Genomic DNA, 21,171 nt, shown 5'->3' on the forward strand with positions numbered 1-21,171 from the left:
CGGCAAGGGGGTCGTGAGGGGAGTATTGCGATGGAGGTGGGGGGATGCTGGGGCTGGTGAGGGGGTTCCGGGGGGGGCCGCAAGGGGGCCGTGAGGGGAGTATTGCGATGGAGGTGGGGGGGATGCTGGGGTGGCGAGGGGGTACCGGGGGGGGGCCGGCAAGGGGGTCGTGAGGGGAGTATTGCGATGGAGGTGGGGGGATGCTGGGGCTGGTGAGGGGGTTCCGGGGGGGGCCGCAAGGGGGCCGTGAGGGGAGTATTGTGATGGGGCTGGTGAGGGGGGTACGTGGTGGAGGGTGCTGCTCGTGACGGCGCATCGTGGGGGAGGGGCTGTGGCTGCTGAGATCGTGGGGCAGCCTTGGGCCGAGCTCCCCCTGTGACGCACGAGGCCTGGCGCTGGCCTGGGGCGACTAGGGGCCGGTTTGTTACTCAGGCCGCACGTGAGGGGCGGGGCCGGGCCGGCCTTCGCGGCTGAGCACCGCCGCGTTCCCTCTGTTGCGCGCACGCGCAGGGCCCCCGCCGCAGCTCCGCCACACTCAAGATGGCGCCGGGGGGCAGGCGCCGGGCCCCGCCCCCTGTGACGCGACGCGCTATCTCAGAGTGGGGGGTGGTGGTGGAGGCAGGGGCGGAGCGGCGCCGCCAGTAGCCGCTGGAGCCGGGCCGGGCTGGGCCAAGCCGCGCCGCCGCCATGCCCTCCGAGAAGAGCTTCAAGCAGCGCCGCACCTTCGGTGAGGACCGGGCCGCGGGGCCCGGGTACCGGCGGCGGCCCGCTTCGCGGCGTGGGAGGGGCCGCTCCCCCGGCCGGGGGGGGCTGCGGTGTGTGAGGGGGGGTGATTAGCGGGGGAGGGGGCTCTGGGCCCGGTACAAAGGGGGGGACCCCCGCTCTCTCCTGAGGGGCTTCACCCCCCCCAACCCCCCGTGCCCGGCCTCGGGAGGTGCCGCCCGCCCCGGGCCGGCATCGCTCCGGGGCCCGGCCGCCGTGGGGACCTGCCCGCCCGGAGCGGCCGTGCCGTGGTGTTGAAGTGAAGGAACCGCGTCATGGCCCCCCCACCCCCCCTTGTTGCTCCCAGGCGCAGCCCAGAGCCGGTGTCACTTCTCTCGACTGAGTCCTCCCGGGGGGCGCGGGAGTCAAGTGCTGGTGACTCACAGGCTAGGCTTTTTTTTTGTTTTTAAAACCCATCCTTGTTGATCCAACAGTCCGCCGAGGGGGACCTGGCCCTGACAGAGCAGGAGGAACTGCATGGGACGCCAGTGCCCTAATTTTGAAGAGGAATTAGTGAGGGAGTCAGATAACCACCTTATTACAAGGAGTTGCAACAAAAGGCTACCCAAAGATGTAGTGCTGGGCAGCTTAACATGCATTAAAACGGTTGGCACTGCAGCTGGCATTGGAGGCTTGGCTTTAAAATGTCAATCCCCTCCCCCCCCCCTTTTTTTTTTTAAGCAGGGACAAGATTAGAGGCTCTCTGTTGTTGTTATACTTCTGTCTCAAGTGGTTTCCCCGCTTGCTCGAGTGGAACAAGAATCCTAGCTTTGTCTTGCTGCCACACTGCAGAAAATGAAAGCAAAGGTTATAGTGTGGTTTATTTTCATTTCGTATGGTGTGGTACTTGTTCCACATCAGCAGGCCGGGGAACCTGTCTGTGGGTTGGCAAGCATGGTAGCAACAGGGCTATGCTTTCAAATGGAACGGGATCCTGAAAACTATTGGTTAAAGGAGTTTTGTGGCATGGTGGTGTTGAGACTCATCCTCACAAAAGGATGAAATGTACTGCAGAATTAGATTCTTGGGCTGGTGATATTACATGTCCACGTAATCCATTATTGACTGCAGAACTCCCAGGTGCCAGAAAACCCCTCTCTTCATTGTATGCCTGGAATTAGGTATGTAACCCCTTCCTGTCAGGGTTGAGCATCTAACTTCCGCTGTGATGTTGACATGAGAATTAAATTCCACTTTCAGTTTTTAATTCTAACATGTGGAAATAATTCTCCACTTAAAAGTCTGTAAGATGACTAAAATGCATTCCTTGCATCCCTGTTTAGTTCTTCAAAGCATAAAATACCCTGTTTAATGTTGGCTGGGGAACCTAGATTAGTCCCTTTCAGTAAGCACGGGTTTAAAGCACAGTTTGCTAGAATGGTGCCAACACACTTCCTGGAGTCAAAAAGCTTGAAGGGGCTGCATTCTTTGATCTGTTCATAGAGATCAGGGAGGAGGACTGGAATACTATCTCCTTTTTATTGCTCCTGGAGCCGCCATTTTCTTAAAACAAGAATTGGCAGCACAGCCTATTCCACTTGAAGTGCAAAGTTTTCTATGCAAAATAAAATTGATGGAAATCATTGGTCCAGATTCTTCCTGCATCTGTCTCTGGGTTGGAGTCTAACTATACTCAGCAGCCCCTCCACAGTCACTCCCTTGTACTCTAGCTAGTGTCTGTACTGATGTTGCTGGCAAATTTTACCAATCTAATCTGTCCTTTCTTCTGGAACAGGGGTGGGCAAACTTTTTGGCCCGAGGGCCACATCAGGGTGCAAAACCGTATGAAGGTCTGGGTAGGGAAGGCTGTGCCCCCCAAACAACCTGGTCCCTGCCCCCTTCCACTTCCCGCCCCCTCAGAACCTCCGACCCAGCTGCTGCCCAGGCAGAGCAAGCTGCACTGCCCACACAGTGGTGTAGCAGCAGGGGAGGGGCCAGGGGCTAGATTCCTTGGCCAGGAGCTCAAGGGCCGGGCAGGATGGTCCCATGGGCCGGATATGGCCTGTGAGCTGAAGTGTGCCCACCTCTGTTCTGGAGCCTCAAATACCAACATCAGCTTCCCTCCAAAAGCCGTTCCTCCCCCCCCCCCCCCATTCCTATCAACAGCTTCAGTCCCAGGTATTAAGTTCAGCTAGGATGGCAGCCAATTAGTTGCTACTACAACTAATGCAGTCAGAGTACAGCTTTTATCTGTAACTTACTGAGGCCTGATTTTGAACATGCCATACACAGTAGTCAGAGAGATTTGTCTGGCTACCATTTTGTGCTGCTTCTACTCTACCCTATTAGTGCTAGAATCAAACAGAATTCCCATGTCTAAGCTCATCTCTTTCAACAGAAAAGAAACTAAAGCCAAGTTTATTTGGTTGGTTGAGGATTACTGTTCCTTCTCTTCTCCCCCCCCCCCCCCAACAGTCCTATTTCTGGTAAATTTAAGATTGGATATTGCTTAATAGCATACTTTTCTGTCCTCAGACATGGTAATGGTGGACCCTAAGGACTGTGGGTAGTGTTTATCTGGAACTCAGTGAATTAGAACTGGTCTCTACTGAAAGTTAATTTTGGTATTGGGGGTCTTGAGCACCAGGAAGTTTGTAATAAAGATCTTAAGTTTTGGGAAGTCATTAATTCCCACATATCACTGCAGACCTGCTCTTTAGAAGCTTTAGGTTTGCTTGATTCTTGTTAGACTAATTTAATTTTAAAATCATGAGTCACATGTGCTGCATGTCATTACTAATCACATAGAAAACTTGCATGTAATTGTTGGATACATGAGATCTTAGCAGGGACCAAAGAATAGCTCTGAAAAGCAGTTGATTGAATGACAGGCCAGGTAATCAGTCCTTACCTTAGAATAAAAGGTAATGGGCTCAGTTGATGGGAGAGGAAGAATGGTCAGCAACACCCCTGAAGATCTGTTCTTATTACAGGAGTCTACTAATGCATCTAGGCTGTACTGTAGCCTTTAGTCCTTTTTCTGCAAGAGGTATTTATAGAGGGACATGGCCCATAAAGCAGAGAGAAGTGGAGATAAAGTCTGAGTTCATGGCAAGTCCAAATTCAGGCCCGGTGTAAGCAGGCATAACTAACTTGAAAGTAATTGTATCCGTTTACACCAGGTCTGACTTCCGTTTTGCCCAGCGTGTTAAGTCTGTGCTACTAATACCTCCCTTTAAAAGGAAACTAACCTTGTCTTGTGAACTGGCATGGGTAAATACTGAACAAGCCAGAGGTTCGAAGAACAGCACCATCAGCATGGGTGACGTGGTATGCAATTAATGGAAAATGGATAACTAATTCAAATGTACAGTGTTAAGTGGACATTGATCTAAGAGCTAAGACTACATGCCAGTATATAGCCAGCAACTCCCTCTTCAGGAACACAACATTAAACCTAGGATAGTGTCATGTTAAGTTTCCTAAACAGGAATATAGGATAAGGGATAACAGGAATAGATGCGGCAAATTCATGTGATTAAATGTCCTTTGCTTTAGTGGGCATCGCATTCTGCATTAAGACAGTATAGGTTTCTCAGCCAAAATGAGTTTAGTAGTCATCTTTCTGGTCACAGAACAGTCATCCCTGATTGGAGAGTTGGTATTTATCATTGCTTTATTTTAGACAGTTGCCTTGACTGAACCGGTTCTTTCCTCTGAGTAAATTCTTTACCTCTTTTTTTTTTATAGCAAAAAGCCTACTAGCAAGTAAGAGCCCATGGAAATAGCATACCTTGTATCCCTGAGGCTTAGAACAAAACCAATGTAGCGTGTATCTGAGCATTTAGATGGGCAATATTTTTTCCTCCCACAGAGCAAAGAGTAGAAGATGTGCGACTGATTCGAGATCAGCATCCAACAAAAATACCAGTAAGTGATTAATAACTTTACCTTTCTTACCACAGAAGGGAAGAAAGGCCAAAATGTATTAGGAATCCTCTGGGTCTGTAGGAATAAAAGATTATTCCTTTCAGGGGTGGCCTGGTCTTGAGGAAGTAATCCTCAGACTGGCAACCAATGACCAACGTGCTAGCTGGTGGCTGCTGCTAATCAGGTGAAATATGGTGTGTATGGTATAATGCGACTTGTAACAGAACCACAGTCCAATGAGAATCCTATGTGCAACTCTTTAGATGCAAAAACTGAAGACCTGTCTTTATAATAGAAGAGTACTCAGTAACTCCTGTCAGGAGTGTAACCCTAAAGAACAAGGGCTAAGTTATGCTTTGATTTGAATTACATCTAAGGATCCATGCTGCCAAAAATATGCCAACTCCTATCTTCTAAAAAAAAAAACAACCAAAAAACCCTTCTATCTAGAGCCTTCTGAGGCCTGGTGGGAGTGCTTCTTCTGAAAGCTTGGCTCCTGCGCCACCCACTTGCACTCTGTCTACACAAGAAAGGTGACCCATAGCTGGAAGCATCTGTTAGCCACAGGTCCTGCCAACTCCACCTCACTTTGGCTGATGGGACCGGTCTCCTTCTTGAAACTAGAAGTGTCTTTATTTTTTGACTCTTACTGCTCTAGATGCAGCTCTGTCAGTGGTGGGAGAGCTACTGTGTTCTCTAGGATTTGCTCAGTAGTAACTCAGGCAAGTCAGGACTCCTGTCCAGGCTACCATTTCCTTCTGACTAGGCTATTGTATGGGTGGTGAATTCTGAGTTCCATTGTATGGGCAGCCTTGATCTTGCCTTTGCAACTGCAAAGCGCAAAAAAAAAAAAAAAAGCCACCCTAGTTTAAAATCAAAAGGAAGCTATGCCAGTAAGGATAATGTGGTGCTAATTTTTCTTCTTAATTTACCATTCTTTGCATGAAAATTGCCTTTCCTCCCTGTCATGGTGTAAAATGATCTTTAGGGGGTGTTAGTAAAGTGTGGGAGGCACTTTGTTTCTCTGAAAGCAACAGCAGTAATTTAATTAGGGGATAACTTAATTTGAGGTCTTTGCTCTCAGCTGTTTCCCAGTGCTGAAAACTGATGACATAGCCAGTTGAAGTTCCTCTACAAAGTGTCTGGTTTTTGTTTTTTTTGTTTTTTAAATCAAACACTTTCCACTGTTCTTGCACTTCACTAGCAAGTAGCCCAGAAGACTGTGTTCTACAACAGAGCTGGTTTGCCACTTAAAATGGAAACCGAAATAGCTGGCGTGGACTATTCCTGCACTGCATTGATTTCTCGATAACCAAACCAGTTCCGTTCTTCTTTCTGATTGAGCGAAGGTCCTCGCTGCCACTAGACCAGACTAATTTTATAACAGTACCCGCGTTTAAACTTGTGAACGGAGTAGAAGGAAGGTAATTATTTACAACCAGGCTGCGGAGGAACTGCCACGCCTAAGGTAAAACCGCTCCTTACCACCACAGTTGTTCAGCGTGTTCTACCCTTGAATGTAGGGTTATAAAATAACCAGAAACAAGCCCCTGCACGGCCTTATAACTGCTACTTCAGAACTTTTTTCCTTCCAGGTCATTATTGAAAGGTACAAAGGTGAGAAGCAGCTTCCAGTTCTGGATAAAACTAAGTTCCTGGTACCAGATCACGTCAACATGAGCGAACTAATCAAAATTATCAGGTATGTTAACGGTTGAGTACAACACGGTGGATCAAAATAAAGTCATAGTTCAGTGTTAATCTGCTAGCTAGTGAATGCTTTGGATAACTATGGTAGGACAATGTCCTCAAGCTCGCCCCCTTGTGGCACAGCATGGCCTTGTGGGCCTGCTGCCCTCTGTCTCCCTTTTTGGGCTTTCAGTGACTTATTCAAACCCAGGGATTGAGGACAAGATGCCCTAGTTGTGGGATCTTATTAACTCTTTTTACAGAATACAACCCCTCTCTCCACCAGTTTAGCCCCTGAAGTCTAACCTTCAGCCCTGGGGTTAATGCCAACAAGTATGTTCTCTCACCTTCATGGGTCCCTAGCATGTCTCCTGGCACTGGATTAGCATGCAGAATAAAGTCAAGCACATCTGATGAGGCATCTACAGCTCTCCCCTTGGAGGGTTACAATTCAGGCCAGCTGTAGCCCTCAGTCAGCTTCTCCCCAGTTAGCCTCTTTTTACTTACTGCTTTCATATGTCCACGTAGCAAGGTTAACAGGTCAAAATTGTCATTCTCCTCCTAGGAGTCTTGGGTAGGTAGCTTTTCTCTCTAGCAATACTTCCCTCCAAGGGAGCACTGGTAGCCTTTTATCAGGCCTAGGCACTCATTAGTTAATTGCCTAGGTGATGTTAATTAACTGCTTACAGGTGTGCTGAGATGACTGGTTCCAGTAGTGTTGTCAAGGAGAAGGGTGGGGAAACGGACTTTACCCATTTCATACTTGAGGGAGATGGAGTTTAGCTTAGTTTATCCACTTATTTTTTTCCCACTACATTTGTGGCTTGTTCTCCTTGAATTCTGTAATGAGCAGACTGGGCCCTGGCTCCACTTTAAGGGGCCAGCCACCTGTGACACCCTTTAAACAAACTACAGTTTTTTGTACCAATATAACTATCAGTTAGGGGTGTAACTTTTTTTATCCAAATTGCTATACCAGTACAACCTCTGGTGGAGATGCAGTTTTACTAGTATGGTTTCCCTTTCACATTTGAGAATATAGCTACACTGCAATAAAGCATCTCTCTACCACTATAGCTGCATCCCGACTAGGGGGCCAAAGCACTTTAAGTATGTTCGGTCTAACTAAAGCAGCCCTTTAGTTTGTGTGTGGACAAGCCCTAAGTGAAAATGTTGAATCCCATAATACAGATTCATAGACTGTGGGGCTTTGATATCCATGCTTCTTACTGAGACTGTGGCTGAGTACTGTAATGCTTTTGCTTTGTGTTGCTTCAGAGGAAAGTCAAAGATGAAGTTGGGGGGGGGAGGAAGAAAGAAAGAAAAAACCTTAATATGTTACTGTAGCATAACGGCATTACTGTGCAGCAGAGGAGATCCATGTACAGTTCCCTATCTTGATGTAAGCAGAGGATATTTGATTTGAGGGTAGTAAGTAGTCATCAGTGTTCGGTATCATTCACCATTTTGAGTCTAGTTTGTTGCTTCACTAATGTTCTAAAGCAGCAGTTCTCAAACCTTAGCAACCCGAGGACCCCCATTTAAAAAATTTTGAGGGTCCCCCAAACTCCCTCGCTCGGCCCTGGCCTCACCCCACCTCTTCCCGTCTCCTGCTCACTCCATCTCCCCCTCCCTCCGTCGCTTTCTCTCCCTCACTCACTTTCACCAGGCTGGGGCAGGGGGTTGGGGTGCAGGAGGAGGTGTAGGCTCTGGGACAGAGTTTGGGTGCGGGGGGGTGGGGGTGAGGTGCGGACTCTGTGGTGAGGTGCAGGCTCTGGAAGGGAGTTTGAGTGCGGGCTCTGGGCTGGGGCAGGGGGTTGGGTTGGGGTGCAGGCTCTGGCTGGGCGGTGCTTATCTCGGCCGGCTCCCGAATATGACCAGCACATCTCTCTGACAGCAGCTTCTAGGCGGGGGATGGAGGTGGAGGTCACCACGCACTGCCCCTACCTGCCAGCACCGCCCCCACAGCTCCCATGGGCCACAGTTTCCAGCCAGTGAGAGCTGCAGAGTCAGCGCTTGGGCAGTGTGTGGAGACCTCCTGGTTTCTCTCTGCTCCCCCACTCCCCCGTGTGCTGTCCGCTTCCAGGAACGGCACAGAGCCAAGGCAGCCAGGGAGCCTGCCTTAGCCCAGGTGTGCCACTGGACTTTTAGCACCTAAAATCTTCCAGTTTGGCTTCAGTAGCCTCCAGGAGATAGAGGGACAGGGAGGAGTTGAAGGAGAAAGGTGGAGGAATTGATCAGTGGGGCCTGAGAACCTCCTGGAGTACTCTCAGTGACCCCTGGGGTCCGTGGATCCCAGTTTGAGAAACACTGTTCTAAAGAATAGAGTGGCTGTTTCTCTGGCTGAACTGTATATGTGAGCTACTTCTTTTAGAATGGTCTTTGGGACAAATACTGAAATAGAGACCCTCCCCATATGGTACTGTAAAAATCCCCCTTATGGGATTGTTACTGTCATAACCTAATTCAGATTCTTACATAAGAACTACTAAACGTGGGAACTGACCTCAGAATTAGGGTCCCAAAGTATTTTGGAGCAGTTTGAAAGACTTTTAAATTAAGATCCTACTTTAGCAGTAGGACTTGTCTACACAGAGACACACTGGACAACTTAATCCAAATTGAAAAGGAGTACTTGTGGCACCTTAGAGACTAACCAATTTATTTGAGCATGAGCTTTCGTGTAGCTCACGAAAGCTCATGCTCAAATAAATTGGTTCGTCTCTAAGGTGCCAGAAGTACTCCTTTTCTTTTTGCGAATACAGACTAACACGGCTGTTACTCTTAATCCAAATTAACACTTAACTAATCTATTTTACATTCCCACCTAAAGTGTATCAAATCCATGTGTGGATTCAGAATTAAGGTGGCTTTAATTTGGTTTCTCTTACCTTAATTCCATTTGGAAGTGAATTAAACAAATACGGAAGTGAATTAAGAGAAACCAAATTAAAGCCACCTTAATTCTAGATAAGAGCATCCACACATGGATTTAAGGCTGTTTAACTAATCCATTTTAAATTCATACAAAGTTAATTTAGATTAATTTTCCTGTGTCCCTGAGTAGACAAGGCCTTAGCTGAAAGGCCTTCCTGCTACTCAGTTTTTTTGTCCATTTTCATGCTGGACTTCAGTGCCCTTTAATGACTTTGTGCAATTGGTCTTGGTCTTACCTATGTGCTTTTGCATATACCAAACTGTAGCCACTCTGCGGGAACGTCCTCCTGTGCTGTCCATTGGCTATTACATTCAGTAAACCTTTTGTACCTGAGTGGTTAGAATTTGAGCTCAAGGTGGCTCTTCTACTCTGCTGTAGCTAAAAGAGTAAAGGAATCTTCTGTTGAGAGCTCTACAGCTGATAGAGCCAAAAGCAGAGTTGGCAGGAAGCAGCTCTGTCCCCAATGACTTAGGGTGGTAGAACGAGTATTTATGTGCTGCTGGCTGCTTTGGAAGGCAGTCTGACTCCTCAGCTCTATACTCAGGCAGGAACAGAATGACAATGCATTAATTTCTTTTCAAGCTCCCCATTTCTCCTCACTTTAATCCTGCATGTATCTGCTCCAGTGCAGAAGGCTGTGTACTCCAAAGCCCAGAGTCTTAAGAATAAGCATGTTTTTCTTGCTTCAGTCCTCATGTTTATGGGCAAAGCTATGGGTTTTTTTCTACAGAAAATTGTAATGCATGTCATGGCAGAGGTGTGGGGGAAAACAAGGATATGTCACAAAGGGTGGGGAGGAGCTGGAGAGTGAGCTAACCCCACAGCAGTGGTTCCTGTCCCACAAGGCTGAGCTTGGCTCCCCACTCCAGGCATTGCAGTGGAGGCAGAGGGCCAAATTTGATTGGCACTGGAGAGCTGGATGCACCAAACCTGAGCAGCCCTGCAACCATGTATGCCAGATTGCAACACCTGGAGGCCACAGAAGCTGCAGGGATCACAGACTTATTCAAATTCACAATGATCATGAACACTGATCTTTGTTCCAAAAGCTTAGCCTTACTGGTGGTCCCACAGAAGGCTATTTGGGCCCCTCCTCTGTAACCTTGTAAAGGCCAACTTGTTTAAAAATGTCAGGGTGCTTTCCAGGGAATATGAAATGAAAAGCTCCTCGAGTTAGGCTGAGCCTGGATTCTCCAAGTGCTTGTAAAAGACATAATTCCATCCTTCATTCTTTCAGTGTCATAGAATCATAGAATATCAGGGTTGGAAGGACCTCAGGAGGTCATCTAGTCCGACCCCCTGCTCAAAGCCGGACCAGTCCTCAATTTTTGGCCCAGATCCCTAAATGGCCCCCTCAAGGATTGAACCTAGAACCCTGGGTTTAGCAGGCCAATGCTCAAACCACTGAGCTATCCCTCTGTAACCTGGCTTTCCAATTCCACAGCTTTGCAGGCTCTAGGGCCTGACTTCTAAACTGTGCATGCAGATAAACAGTTCTAATCTCATGTTTGCAGTTACCTGATTTAAGTAAATGAGCCATTTCTACACTTTTGGATTTTTACCAACTATAATAAGAACCCCTGGCAACTGCTCTCAGCACTCTTGACAATCTTTAAAAATATACTAAACAGATATTCAGTTCCCCCTCTCAAATGGATAGTCAAGGGACAACAAATACAATAGAAGCTAACAGTACACAATCCCAGGGGGTTTACCTCATCAGCTCTCCGAAAACACCTGTCTCCCCACAGGCAAAGGGCAAGGTGGGCCTTAGCATGCACACTGAAGACATGATAAGGAAGTGAATTCCAAAGGTCTAGGGTGCTAATCGAGAACACCCTTCCAGCTACCCATGGGGGTTCAGGTGATGTCATTGGGTGAATCTGGGCCTCAGTTTCATACGGTTACAGTAAGAGGTTCCTTAACTAAATCTAAATGCAAAAGTCTTTTGGGCCTTGTCTACATAGGAACTTTTTTGTGGTTCTACCAGTATACTTATAGTTATTCTGTAACCTTTATGCAGACACTTTCGAGTGTCAGACTGCCTCTTCTCAGTTTAGTTTAAACGCCTTCCTAAGTGACAAGCTAAGCTGAAAATGGCACTTTTATACTGGAATAAGTGTCTACACAGGCAGGTTTGTAGCAGTATAACTATGCTGTTTTAACCCCACTGGCGAACCTGGCAAACTTTCCCATGTAGGCCTTGTACAAGAGACTTTGGGCAGGTCTACACTATGGCCAGGATCAATGCTCTGAGATCGATTCACTGGCGGTCGATTTAGCAGGTCTAGTAAAGACCTACCAAATCGACTGCAGATCGCTTTCCAGTTGACCCCTGTACTCTACCCCCAATGAGAAGAGTAAGGTAAGTTGACGGGAGATTTTTCTCCTGTCGACCCACCGCGGCATGGACCCGGCTGTAACTCAACCTAAGGTACGTTGACTCCAACTACATTATTCATGTAGCTGGGGTTGCGTAGTGTAGGTCGACTTACCGCGGTAGTGTAGACATAGCCTCAGCCTCTATTTCAGGGCTTGTCTACATGGTGTGTTAGTGCAAAACAGCTTAGGTGTAAGTTGTCTGGCACGCTAACAGTGCTGGCATGCACTGACTGTTTCTGGCATGCCTGATGTAGTCCTGCTTACAGGACTAAGTTAATGCTCACTAGGAAATTTTTACTGCATGCCAGTAGGTCTGCAAGGACCATTAGTGTTACTCCTGGAGGAATTCTGCACCACAAAATAAAAAATTCTGCACGCAATATTTGAAAATACAATATGCAGAATTTGTCAAAATAACGATATAATGATGCCAGGTACAATTATTTTGGTGATTTATTTCAAAATATCTGTCAGCAAGTATGTCTGTAACAATACAGACAAAAAAAAGATTCTGGTAATTTTTTTTGATTGCTTACTAGGCATATTAATACAGAACTTTGTGTAATTCATTTAAATTACAATGCAGAACAGTATTTCCTGTCAGAAGCAGTGCAGAGGCTTTAGGGAGTTGAGACCGGAAGAGCTGAGTGAGAGGGAAGGAGCCTAGGAGTGAACCTGGAGGGTGTTGGGTGTGGGTAGGTGGTTTGCATTGGGCATAGAATTTTGTATTTTCCTGCATAAAATACATTTTGTCTAAGAAGTGCTGCAGTTCTGCCTTTTGCCCAGCAGAGGCCTCTGTGGCGCCAGAACAGCAGGCTGAACCCAGCTGGCTGTTCTGGCACCACAGCGGCTCCTGGTGGGTAAAAGGCAGAACTGCAGCACTTCATAGGCCAGACGCCTTTTGTGCGGGAAAATACAAAACTGTGGAAGACAGATGAATTCTGTGTGTCGGTGGATGCACAGAATTCCCCCAGGAGTATAGTGTGCACCAGCACATCACTCGCCAACGCAGCTTGTGGAGAAGCCACAAATGAGCGTTTGTTAGATGATACTGGGGTAACGCGAAGTTCCATTACCATCGCACTTCCCTTCTCTCTCTTTGCTTAACAGACGACGCCTGCAGCTGAACTCCACTCAGGCTTTCTTCTTACTGGTGAATGGACACAGCATGGTGAGCGTGTCAACCCCCATATCAGAGGTGTACGAAAGCGAAAAGGATGAAGATGGATTCCTGTACATGGTATATGCCTCTCAGGAAACTTTTGGAGTGCAATCTTCCGTGTAATCCATTCAAGTGGCTTCTAGCCTAGGATTTTGGTTTTACCTTCTACCCCCCCATCCCCACCCCAGGAAAAAGAAAGGGATGTCACCTACTCCTCAGTACCTTAGCATAGTCTTGCTTTAGCAGGTGTCCTCCTCTTACCTTGCCTTGTTTGTGAATATTAAACAGCTGAATGCCAGTACAGACAAGCATAGATCTAGCTTCGAAAACCTGCTGTCATATTTCACATAGGCACACTTGTTTTAAGTCTCTGGACTTCCTGAATGGAACCATACCTTGCACATTCAGATTGCCAACACAAGAAACACTTGATGGTCTTCAGTGACACAGGAACTGGCACCAGTTTCCTGGTGTGAACAAAAGTGTTTGTGTGACATCTTTCTGTTAATTACTCATACTGTTCCTAGAAAGTGCTCCTTTGCATGGAAAGGCTACCTTTTCCCATCATGGAGCAAACATGTTAGGGTCTAAAGTACAAGTTTGTGCATATTAAATCTTTAGTCTAACTATGGAATCATTTGCCTCAGTATTTGCAGAAAGTGAGGGCAAGTGGTGGTGGGGGAATAGTTTCATAGTACTGCTACTGCATAAGATAAGATGCCAGATTCCTGGACATTATTCATACCAAATGCCACAGCTTTACTCTAATTGTAGCAAGTCCATATTTTAAGATGATTCCAGGTTAGCTCCTGGACCGTTAACATTAAGAGAAACTTTAATCTGTTAAGAAGTTTCACTGACACAAATGGCTGCTCCATGTGAGCGAACTTTCAGTGGGTAGACCCTCCTACCCTGAGGGGCTGCTTTTCCAGAAAATAATTCCATTTTTTGGTTAAATTACTTCCACTTCCACTCAGGCATTGAGTGATAGATGCAGCCCCTAAAAATGGGTAATGTCCCCCTAGTGATCTTGGTCTTTAAAATCTTAGTTTTACTCCATGCACTATTCTGCCTAATTTGTTTTTGATTACTGCTCCCTATAGTCAGTAAAGCAGCTGTATATCAACTCTTCAGGGCTGAAAGTCCGACTGCTTTGTTTATACACAGTTCTACTGAAAACATTGGATTCAAACATGAATCTAAATTGTCTGTCATTTGTTCATGCCATAACTGATGGGGGAAGTGCTTTATAAAATCATTTCACATTCAGGAATTGCTAATTTAAAGTTCTGAGGTACAGCTGTCACTGAAGCTTCCTGCCCACTGGGTGGAGTTTAAAAATTTGGTGTTACTAGTATCATGAATAGGGATGCATCCTATGCAGAGGGTTCCCAGTAGGATCAGTGTCCTGCCTTTAGAGTTGTAAAGTTAAGTATTGCAGACTAAGATTTACCCTTGTGTATCATGTGTTTGAATTAATTACATCTGTTAGTGGAAGTTAACTTACTACCAGGGAGAAGGGGAGGAGAGAAGCAATACTACTGCATCTTGGCACTCTGTACAACATCCAGGTGTACAATTTGTACCTACAGCTTTCTGCATGCATCTTGGTCACAATACTTATTTAATTTTTAAATGTTCATTGTTTTTTACTTAATGTAAACTTTAAACGCAGCTTGTCTTATGTTTAGTTTTTTGTGTAAAACCATCCTGTTAACTCATGACAGCCATTCTTGTAATTACTGTGTGATCAGTATGACTGATTTCTGTACAAATGTTGCTTTTTTTTTAAATTAATACAGTGCTATGACATGACTCAGTCACAGCTTGAGTGGTAATTTAGACTGCTTTCTTCTCATTTTAATGCAATAGCCATTCCTAGAGAAGGGCAGACAAATGTGTCAAGGGCCACCCTATGATTCCAGTACCCAGAGCTGAATGATAGGTTTGTCTGTTAGTAGATCAGACTGTGGATTAGCAATCTATGATGATGCTTAGGACCCTGAACAACCATATTAAAATTAACTCTGTTAGAATGGAGGCACCCTGTCACAAAAGAAAGGGAGAAGTTAGAAGGAGGGGCTTGTGGAGCTGCCATCAGCAGGCAATCCCATTGCGATTTAGTTGTTCGTGGGGAAGGATGCATTATGTTTCCCGTAGCAAAGACATAATGAACTACCCACACAAAACCATACTAATAAAATAGCTTGAATATTTTCTGCACAGAAAACAGCTGTTCCCATCTCATCCAAGATTTTACTTAAAACTTCCCTCAATCTAGCTTTTTATCCCAAGGCTAACTTGTTATATTCTGCAACATTAGTCACTGTTTAGCTTTTTTTCTGAGTTTACAGGAACAAGTAAGTTTAAAGAAATCTCATGTTTTTAATTTGGGGTTAGATTCTACACCACTTACTCCATCAGTAGTCCCCACTGACTTTACTGGGACTATGACCCGTAAGGTACTACAACAGGCATAAGGGTGGCAGAATCTAGCCCTTCAGTGATTTAATAAACAATTCAGAAGCAATTGTAGGTACTGAGACTTAACTAGGGTTTCAAAGGAATGGATCTAGCAAGAAAGCAATGAGCAGACAGCACTTTGTATAGCTTACAGTACAAAATGCCATTCTTCCAAAACAGTGTTTTAATACTGGCTTTAAGGGCTATGGCTGTGTTCAGCAGTTCCACTTGTCTTTCACCTGTGAAGACCAGACTTGTAATTCTTTAAGTCACAGTGTGGTCCTAGTTTATAAACACTGCAGAACCCCCTGCTCACTAACCCAACAGTCAGTCTTCTGAAATGAGGTCCAGGAGTGAAGTGTCACGTTGTGGACAGCAGTACCTTGCAGAGTAACCTCAGTTGTGCTTGACTCAGGCAAAGTTTGTCCCTCAAATTTTAAATATTAGAGAATAGCAGTTGCATAGAGACACAAACAATGTAAGGTCTATCTGATTCATTAGCAGATGAGTATAGTTAGACTGAGGGTGGCTTTAACTGTAAAATGGTTCTGAATTAATTTTTAAGATAGTTCTCAACTTAAGTTGGGAGAAAACTAAAAGGGATAAAGCCTTTTAAAAGCAATTAAGGACTTGGACATTTTTTATTTTCCATACATTAAATTTACTTAGATAAAAACATTCTAAAAATGTACAATTTTACCTTTAACAAAGTATAATAAAACATAAAAATTCCAATACCAGAATACTTGACATTTACAATTCAAAATCAAATTAGCTGAATATTAAATATTTACAAAACTATTTTAAAAATATTTATAAAGTTACATGCACAATTGACTGAAGTAAGGGAAATGGCTCAAATTGGAGTAGGAGTTTCCTTTATTCCTAGTGGAAAACTATATCCAAGAGAAACTGTTAAACTATACTTCAAAACATAGGATTTGCTTTGTTTCTGTACCAAAGCATCTTTTACTTGTGTAAGAACTTAAACAGTCCCAAGGGTTTGTTGTGTAGTTCCTTAGTATTGTAGTAACTTACCTTTGGCCTCAACCAGCAATATGATTTTCCAGAATCTTGCAAGTGGTAAGTACATTTACTTCCAACGAAACAGGACCCACTGGATTTACAAAGGAATTCTAGACCACTCCCAGAATCCAGGGCTTTAAGTGTTCTATAGGACTGATGCCATTATGAAACTGCAAGAACTAATCTGTTTTCATTTGGGGGAGTGGAATTAGTGTGGCTTCTCTGCCAAATACCATAAACCAAATTTTAGTATCTGTACTAACAAGCAGTAAATGGCATGAAACTCAAGCTGAGGTAACAGTGGTTGGTTTATACTATTATTTGAGGAAGTCCTTCACCTATTTTGTGGCTGAATTTTTACTGGTCATGTTTAATACAGTTTAGGAAGTTTCACATAACATGAAACCTGATATTACTGTAGGTAAAGTTACTATGAAATCCTATTAATACCTGCTTCCTGATATGAATCTTCCTTGTTGACCCTCCTAACTAATGTTAATGACACAAATATACTAACCTCTAATGCTTAATTTCAAATTGGACTGCTACTGTCAGAAGAGTTTGTTGGTAATTCTGGCTTCATCCTCCTAACACTTCCATCACCAATACTTTAAAATCAGAAAGACTACTGTGAAATTGCACTATATACTATATATTCCCCCGGTAAGGAAGCTTAAAGTTATGACCCTCTTTCACATTCCTACAGTGCTGAGATTAAAAGCAGAGAATGACCAGGAGTTTGTCCCTCTTTTGCATTTTAAAGTCTCAGGTATCCTATAGTGCAATCTAGTTTGTAAACTAGATATTCTTACACTGCCAGGGTAAAGATATGAGTAAAAAGCTTATTCTGTGTCTATTTTCCATATTTGGACATACAGAAATGGTATTATGAGCTGGTTCTTTCAGTCACTCTATACAAACTAATTTGAGAGGAAAGATGGACTTGTGCCTTTTTAAAATGGATTATATAATTAAAGTGCTCTGTTTCGGCTCACCAACTTTGGTTGTTCTTGGTACAAACTGAACAGATTATGCTAGCAAAATCAGCAGCCATAATTCAGGTTGATGATTTAGGGAAAGCTCTATAAACAATACTTGCTCTTCAAACATTTCTACATTAAGCTCCACTTCCTTCCATTTACTCAGGCTCTTCTGAGTTTGAATTTGAAATCAGCCTTAAAAGGTAATTTTTAAAGATAGTTAAGTGCACATTAATCAGCCTAGGAAATATCAGCCTTAACTTTACATAAAGGAAACATTCTTGAAGAGAAGAATTCTGAATGCAGGAATGAAACCATTTTTGAAGACACTAACTGGATAAAAGTTCAGTTTAATAATCCTTGTTACCCTTTTAATGTGCAGTGAATATTAAACAGACAAGACTATACTTCCCAGCCTTACCCATGAAACAAAATGTAACTGGTATAGAAAACAAGAATTTGTTTTTGTTGGTTTGAGAGAGGGCTTTTAGTCCTTGCATGTGTGTTGAAATAGTTTAAATACAGTTCAATTTTAAAATAGTCTTTTGTTTAAAAAAAGTGAAAAAATGTGAAAGTTTGGCTTTCAGCACACGTTCCAGGCTACTGGAGAGACCATCAAAATCCTGTAGTAAACATTTTAAGTGAAAACTGCAAGTTCCCTTTAACATACTGTATGACAGCTTTTTTTGTACTATTGTTTCAAGCTCATTAAGGCGAAGTAAATTGCATTGTCAGTTCTCATCACGTTAGTGTTGCAGATGTGAAAGTTGCTCATGAGACCATTCTATATAACCACCTCAAAATACAGACATAGCAAACAATTGTTTCAACACTGTCTATAAATACTGTGTAGTGTGAACAGAGCTGAGGATACAGAAGTATGGCGTTTCTTCATTGCATAGAAATAAGAAAAAACAGAAATCTTGTTATTTTTGAAAAACCAAATGTTACACAACTTCAGGCTTTGGTTTCAGTAAGCCAAAAAACTGTATGACCTCCAAAGGAAAACTGGGATAAGTTTGGTGTCTTGCCATCTCACGTTACAATGCCTCTTTATCAATACTAATTCATCATATTGTCCTAGCCTGTTGTTGCTTTCGGGTGAGGCTGACAGTTTTGAGAAAACGGAACTGAAAGGTGTCCCAGACGTTTAACTTCTCTAACATTTGCCATTAAAATCTTGATTGACAATTTATTGCATTAGCTACTTAAACTCACACTTCAGTAGCTAACGCCGGATCTACCCTGAAGAGCTTTGCGCACACGTAGAAAGCGTCTTGCACTGATCTGGCTTCCTTGCTTTCAAACCAGAGCAAGATGCACCAGGACAAGTGCTATTTATTCTGGCATAGCACCTCTACCCTCGGGTTTGCACTGGTGTAGCTATACAGGTGTAAAAAAAATCCCACAAGGTAAACAAGGCCTCAGGTATTAAAGTTGCATACTCTAATCTGGAAAACAAGAATCACTTTAAATGTCAGGCCATTTTTTAAAAAAAAGGCCGCACCCATTGCAGCCTGTGAAATTCCTTGGGCAAGACAGGACAAGACCTTTTCAATTCAGCAACATGAGCTTTGTTTGGCTTCTGCCTAACTCTTAATTAAACTTGCCAACTCAAAATTATGTATGCTAGGTAGTTAACACCAAAATTAGTAATCTGGAGTCTACGGCCACAAAGAAGGCTGACAGTAAATCCTTAAAAGTCTTCAAAATAATGACGTTTACGACCCTTTACATGTTTGAATTCCTCCCCTCTGACTCCTGTAGCAAAAGCCCTGGGGTACGAGTCAGTTTCATTACATAAAGTAAAGCAACAGCTTGCTAACTCTGCTGCCAGAGTTTATTTTTAGGATGGTTTAAAATTCATTTACAAAAGCAGAGTAGTAAGGTTTCTGTGAAAGAGACCTATACACAGTAACAGGACTTAAAAGGTGTTTCGTGTATTACTTAAAAAAAAACCCCTCTTTTGTGAAGCCTTTATGGCCCTGGAGTCTCTGGGACTTGGACCCTTGGAAAACTAAGTTACTTTCACTGCTGGTAACCCACTTCTATCTAGTAATAATGGTGACAGTGAGAGTACGGTTGTTTCCAGAACGAAATGAAACTGCCATGTGTGTTCTTTTGGAAGGGAAAGGAGAGAATTATTTAAGATTTTTATTGTGTAGTAAATCGCATAGCCTGCTGGTGCCAATGTTCAAAGGTTGGAACTTCTTTGCCTCTTGCACTGGTCTCGGAGTGACACTGTCTGCTAAAAGTGCAGAAGCCTGAATAGTTTTACATTCTTCTGTAGTGCAATCCTTAAAAATCCCAGAGATTAGTGCCTGATGACTTTTGAAAAAAAGCAGCCATTTTACCTAGCCCAGGGTTTCAAAGGCTAGCTGGCACACAGCCGCTCACACCTTCAACCTCCAGCTCTCATTTCAGATCACATTGTAGTAGCTGCCCTGGAGTTATCCTTTTCATGGTAGAAGGTCCAAAGATGGCAACATTCTTCAGCAGAAGTGTGTAGGGTGGTTGGTTTTTTTTGCATTTGCAACAGAAAATGTAGCTGGCCAACTTCACCTGCCATCCACTGCGCATCAATCGCATGATCCGTATTAGGCAAGTTCCGACTCCAAGATCTAAGCTTGAATTTTGGCGATCAAAAATGGGTTTGATGCATCCCTAAGCTAGATTTTCTACCTGTCTAGTAAAGTAAAGCACCTTTGGATTAAAAAACACATTAAAACTTAACAGTAATGGACTTCTCAGTTTCATATTTAAAATTCCTTATCTCCATGGCTTACAGTGTTCTCTTGGCAGAGAAAGTTATCAGTCTGTGGAGTCAAGACTTTCAGCTGGAGGGGCATATTTCAGCCTAAAAGTACCTGTAGAAGAGGGAAAGAGGGGGAAAGGAAGTCAACAATGCAAACCTTTTTTAGCAGTTCTCTCTCACAGCATTTTAAATATCTGCTTCTTACAGACTATGCAACAGCATTATAAAATGCTAAAATTAAAAAAAAAAGGATTTTTTAAAATTTAAATTAAATACTTTTCTTTTAAAAATAAACCCATTTAAAATTTATTAAAATATAACCTATGTTAAGGCCTAAATTTAGTATACTCTATACAATTATTTAAAATTAAATACCAAATTATGCACTACGTTTGTGCTGCCTTTGGGCAGGTCTACACTAGAAGTGCTACATCGGTGCAGCTGCGCCAGCGTAGTGCATCTGGTGAAGACACTCTATGCTGACCGGAAAGCACTCTCCCCGCGGCATAATTACTCCACCTCCACGAAAGACGGAAGCTATGTTGGTGGGAAATCATCTCCCGCCAACATAGCGCCAGCGTGGTCAGTGCTTAGCTCACCGTAACTTGCGTTGCTCAGGGGGGTCTTTTTCACACCCCTGAAAGACGTAAGTTAGATCAACTTAAGCGGTGTTGTAGACCTGCCCTAAGTTTTACAGAAAATCAAGCCACTGAACTGATGGAAGTCATTGGCTAAGCAACAACCTGGTTCTAGGTGAAGTGCTAAGCCAGCTTTTGACAGCAGTCGCCTCAGGCACAGAGAGAATATTTGCATTCATTTCAGTTTATTCAACTAGTTAAGTTCAGTAACTGGTTCATTCAAAGTTAAGAGAGGGACTGAGAACTGAAAAAGCAGGAAAACTTGTTTTCCTCTTCCAATATGAGTAAAAAGTAGGTGTGGGAGGATGACATCTACTAGTTCTAAAATCTTGAAGACATCATGACCAGAAGTAATCAGATACTACTACTTGTTAAAAAAAGTTTTAAATGTACTTTCTGATAAACTTACTTTTCCCCTTATGTATCCAGCACAGTTTTATTTAACTACCTTATTTATTTTAACTAATAATACACAATTTTGAAATGTTAAAATACTGTTATGTATT

General features: G+C 43.7%; 2 protein-coding genes across 2 annotated transcripts in view; one reads left to right on the forward strand and one right to left on the reverse strand.

The window, feature by feature from the left end:
• Positions 1-605: 605 nt before the first annotated feature.
• MAP1LC3B (microtubule associated protein 1 light chain 3 beta) lies at positions 606-14,618 on the forward strand. Its single transcript, XM_073308145.1, has 4 exons — positions 606-727; positions 4,577-4,632; positions 6,228-6,334; positions 12,752-14,618. Exons 1-4 carry the CDS (start codon positions 688-690, stop codon positions 12,924-12,926), a joined length of 378 nt encoding a protein of 125 aa, XP_073164246.1. The 5' UTR covers positions 606-687; the 3' UTR covers positions 12,927-14,618.
• Positions 14,619-15,904: 1,286 nt separating this feature from the next.
• ZCCHC14 (zinc finger CCHC-type containing 14) overlaps positions 15,905-21,171 on the reverse strand; it is an 88,792-nt gene continuing 83,525 nt past the window's right edge. Inside the window, exon 13 of the mRNA XM_073308144.1 lies at positions 15,905-20,139. Coding sequence (XP_073164245.1) covers positions 20,084-20,139 — 56 coding nt within the window. The 3' untranslated portion in view covers positions 15,905-20,083. The remainder of the gene's footprint in view (positions 20,140-21,171) is intronic.

Source organism: Lepidochelys kempii, chromosome 12 (genome assembly GCF_965140265.1).
Source record: "Lepidochelys kempii isolate rLepKem1 chromosome 12, rLepKem1.hap2, whole genome shotgun sequence".
NCBI classification, from domain to species: Eukaryota; Metazoa; Chordata; order Testudines; family Cheloniidae; genus Lepidochelys; species Lepidochelys kempii.

Excerpts from the sequence above, each read along its gene's own strand:
- MAP1LC3B (XM_073308145.1), top strand. The coding sequence starts at position 688 with ATGCCCTCCGAGAAGAGCTTCAAGCAGCGCCGCACCTTCG. Across the intron at positions 728-4,576 it reads CAAGCAGCGCCGCACCTTCG|AGCAAAGAGTAGAAGATGTG; the intron begins GTGAGGACCGGG and ends TTCCTCCCACAG. Across the intron at positions 4,633-6,227 it reads AGCATCCAACAAAAATACCA|GTCATTATTGAAAGGTACAA; the intron begins GTAAGTGATTAA and ends TTTTCCTTCCAG.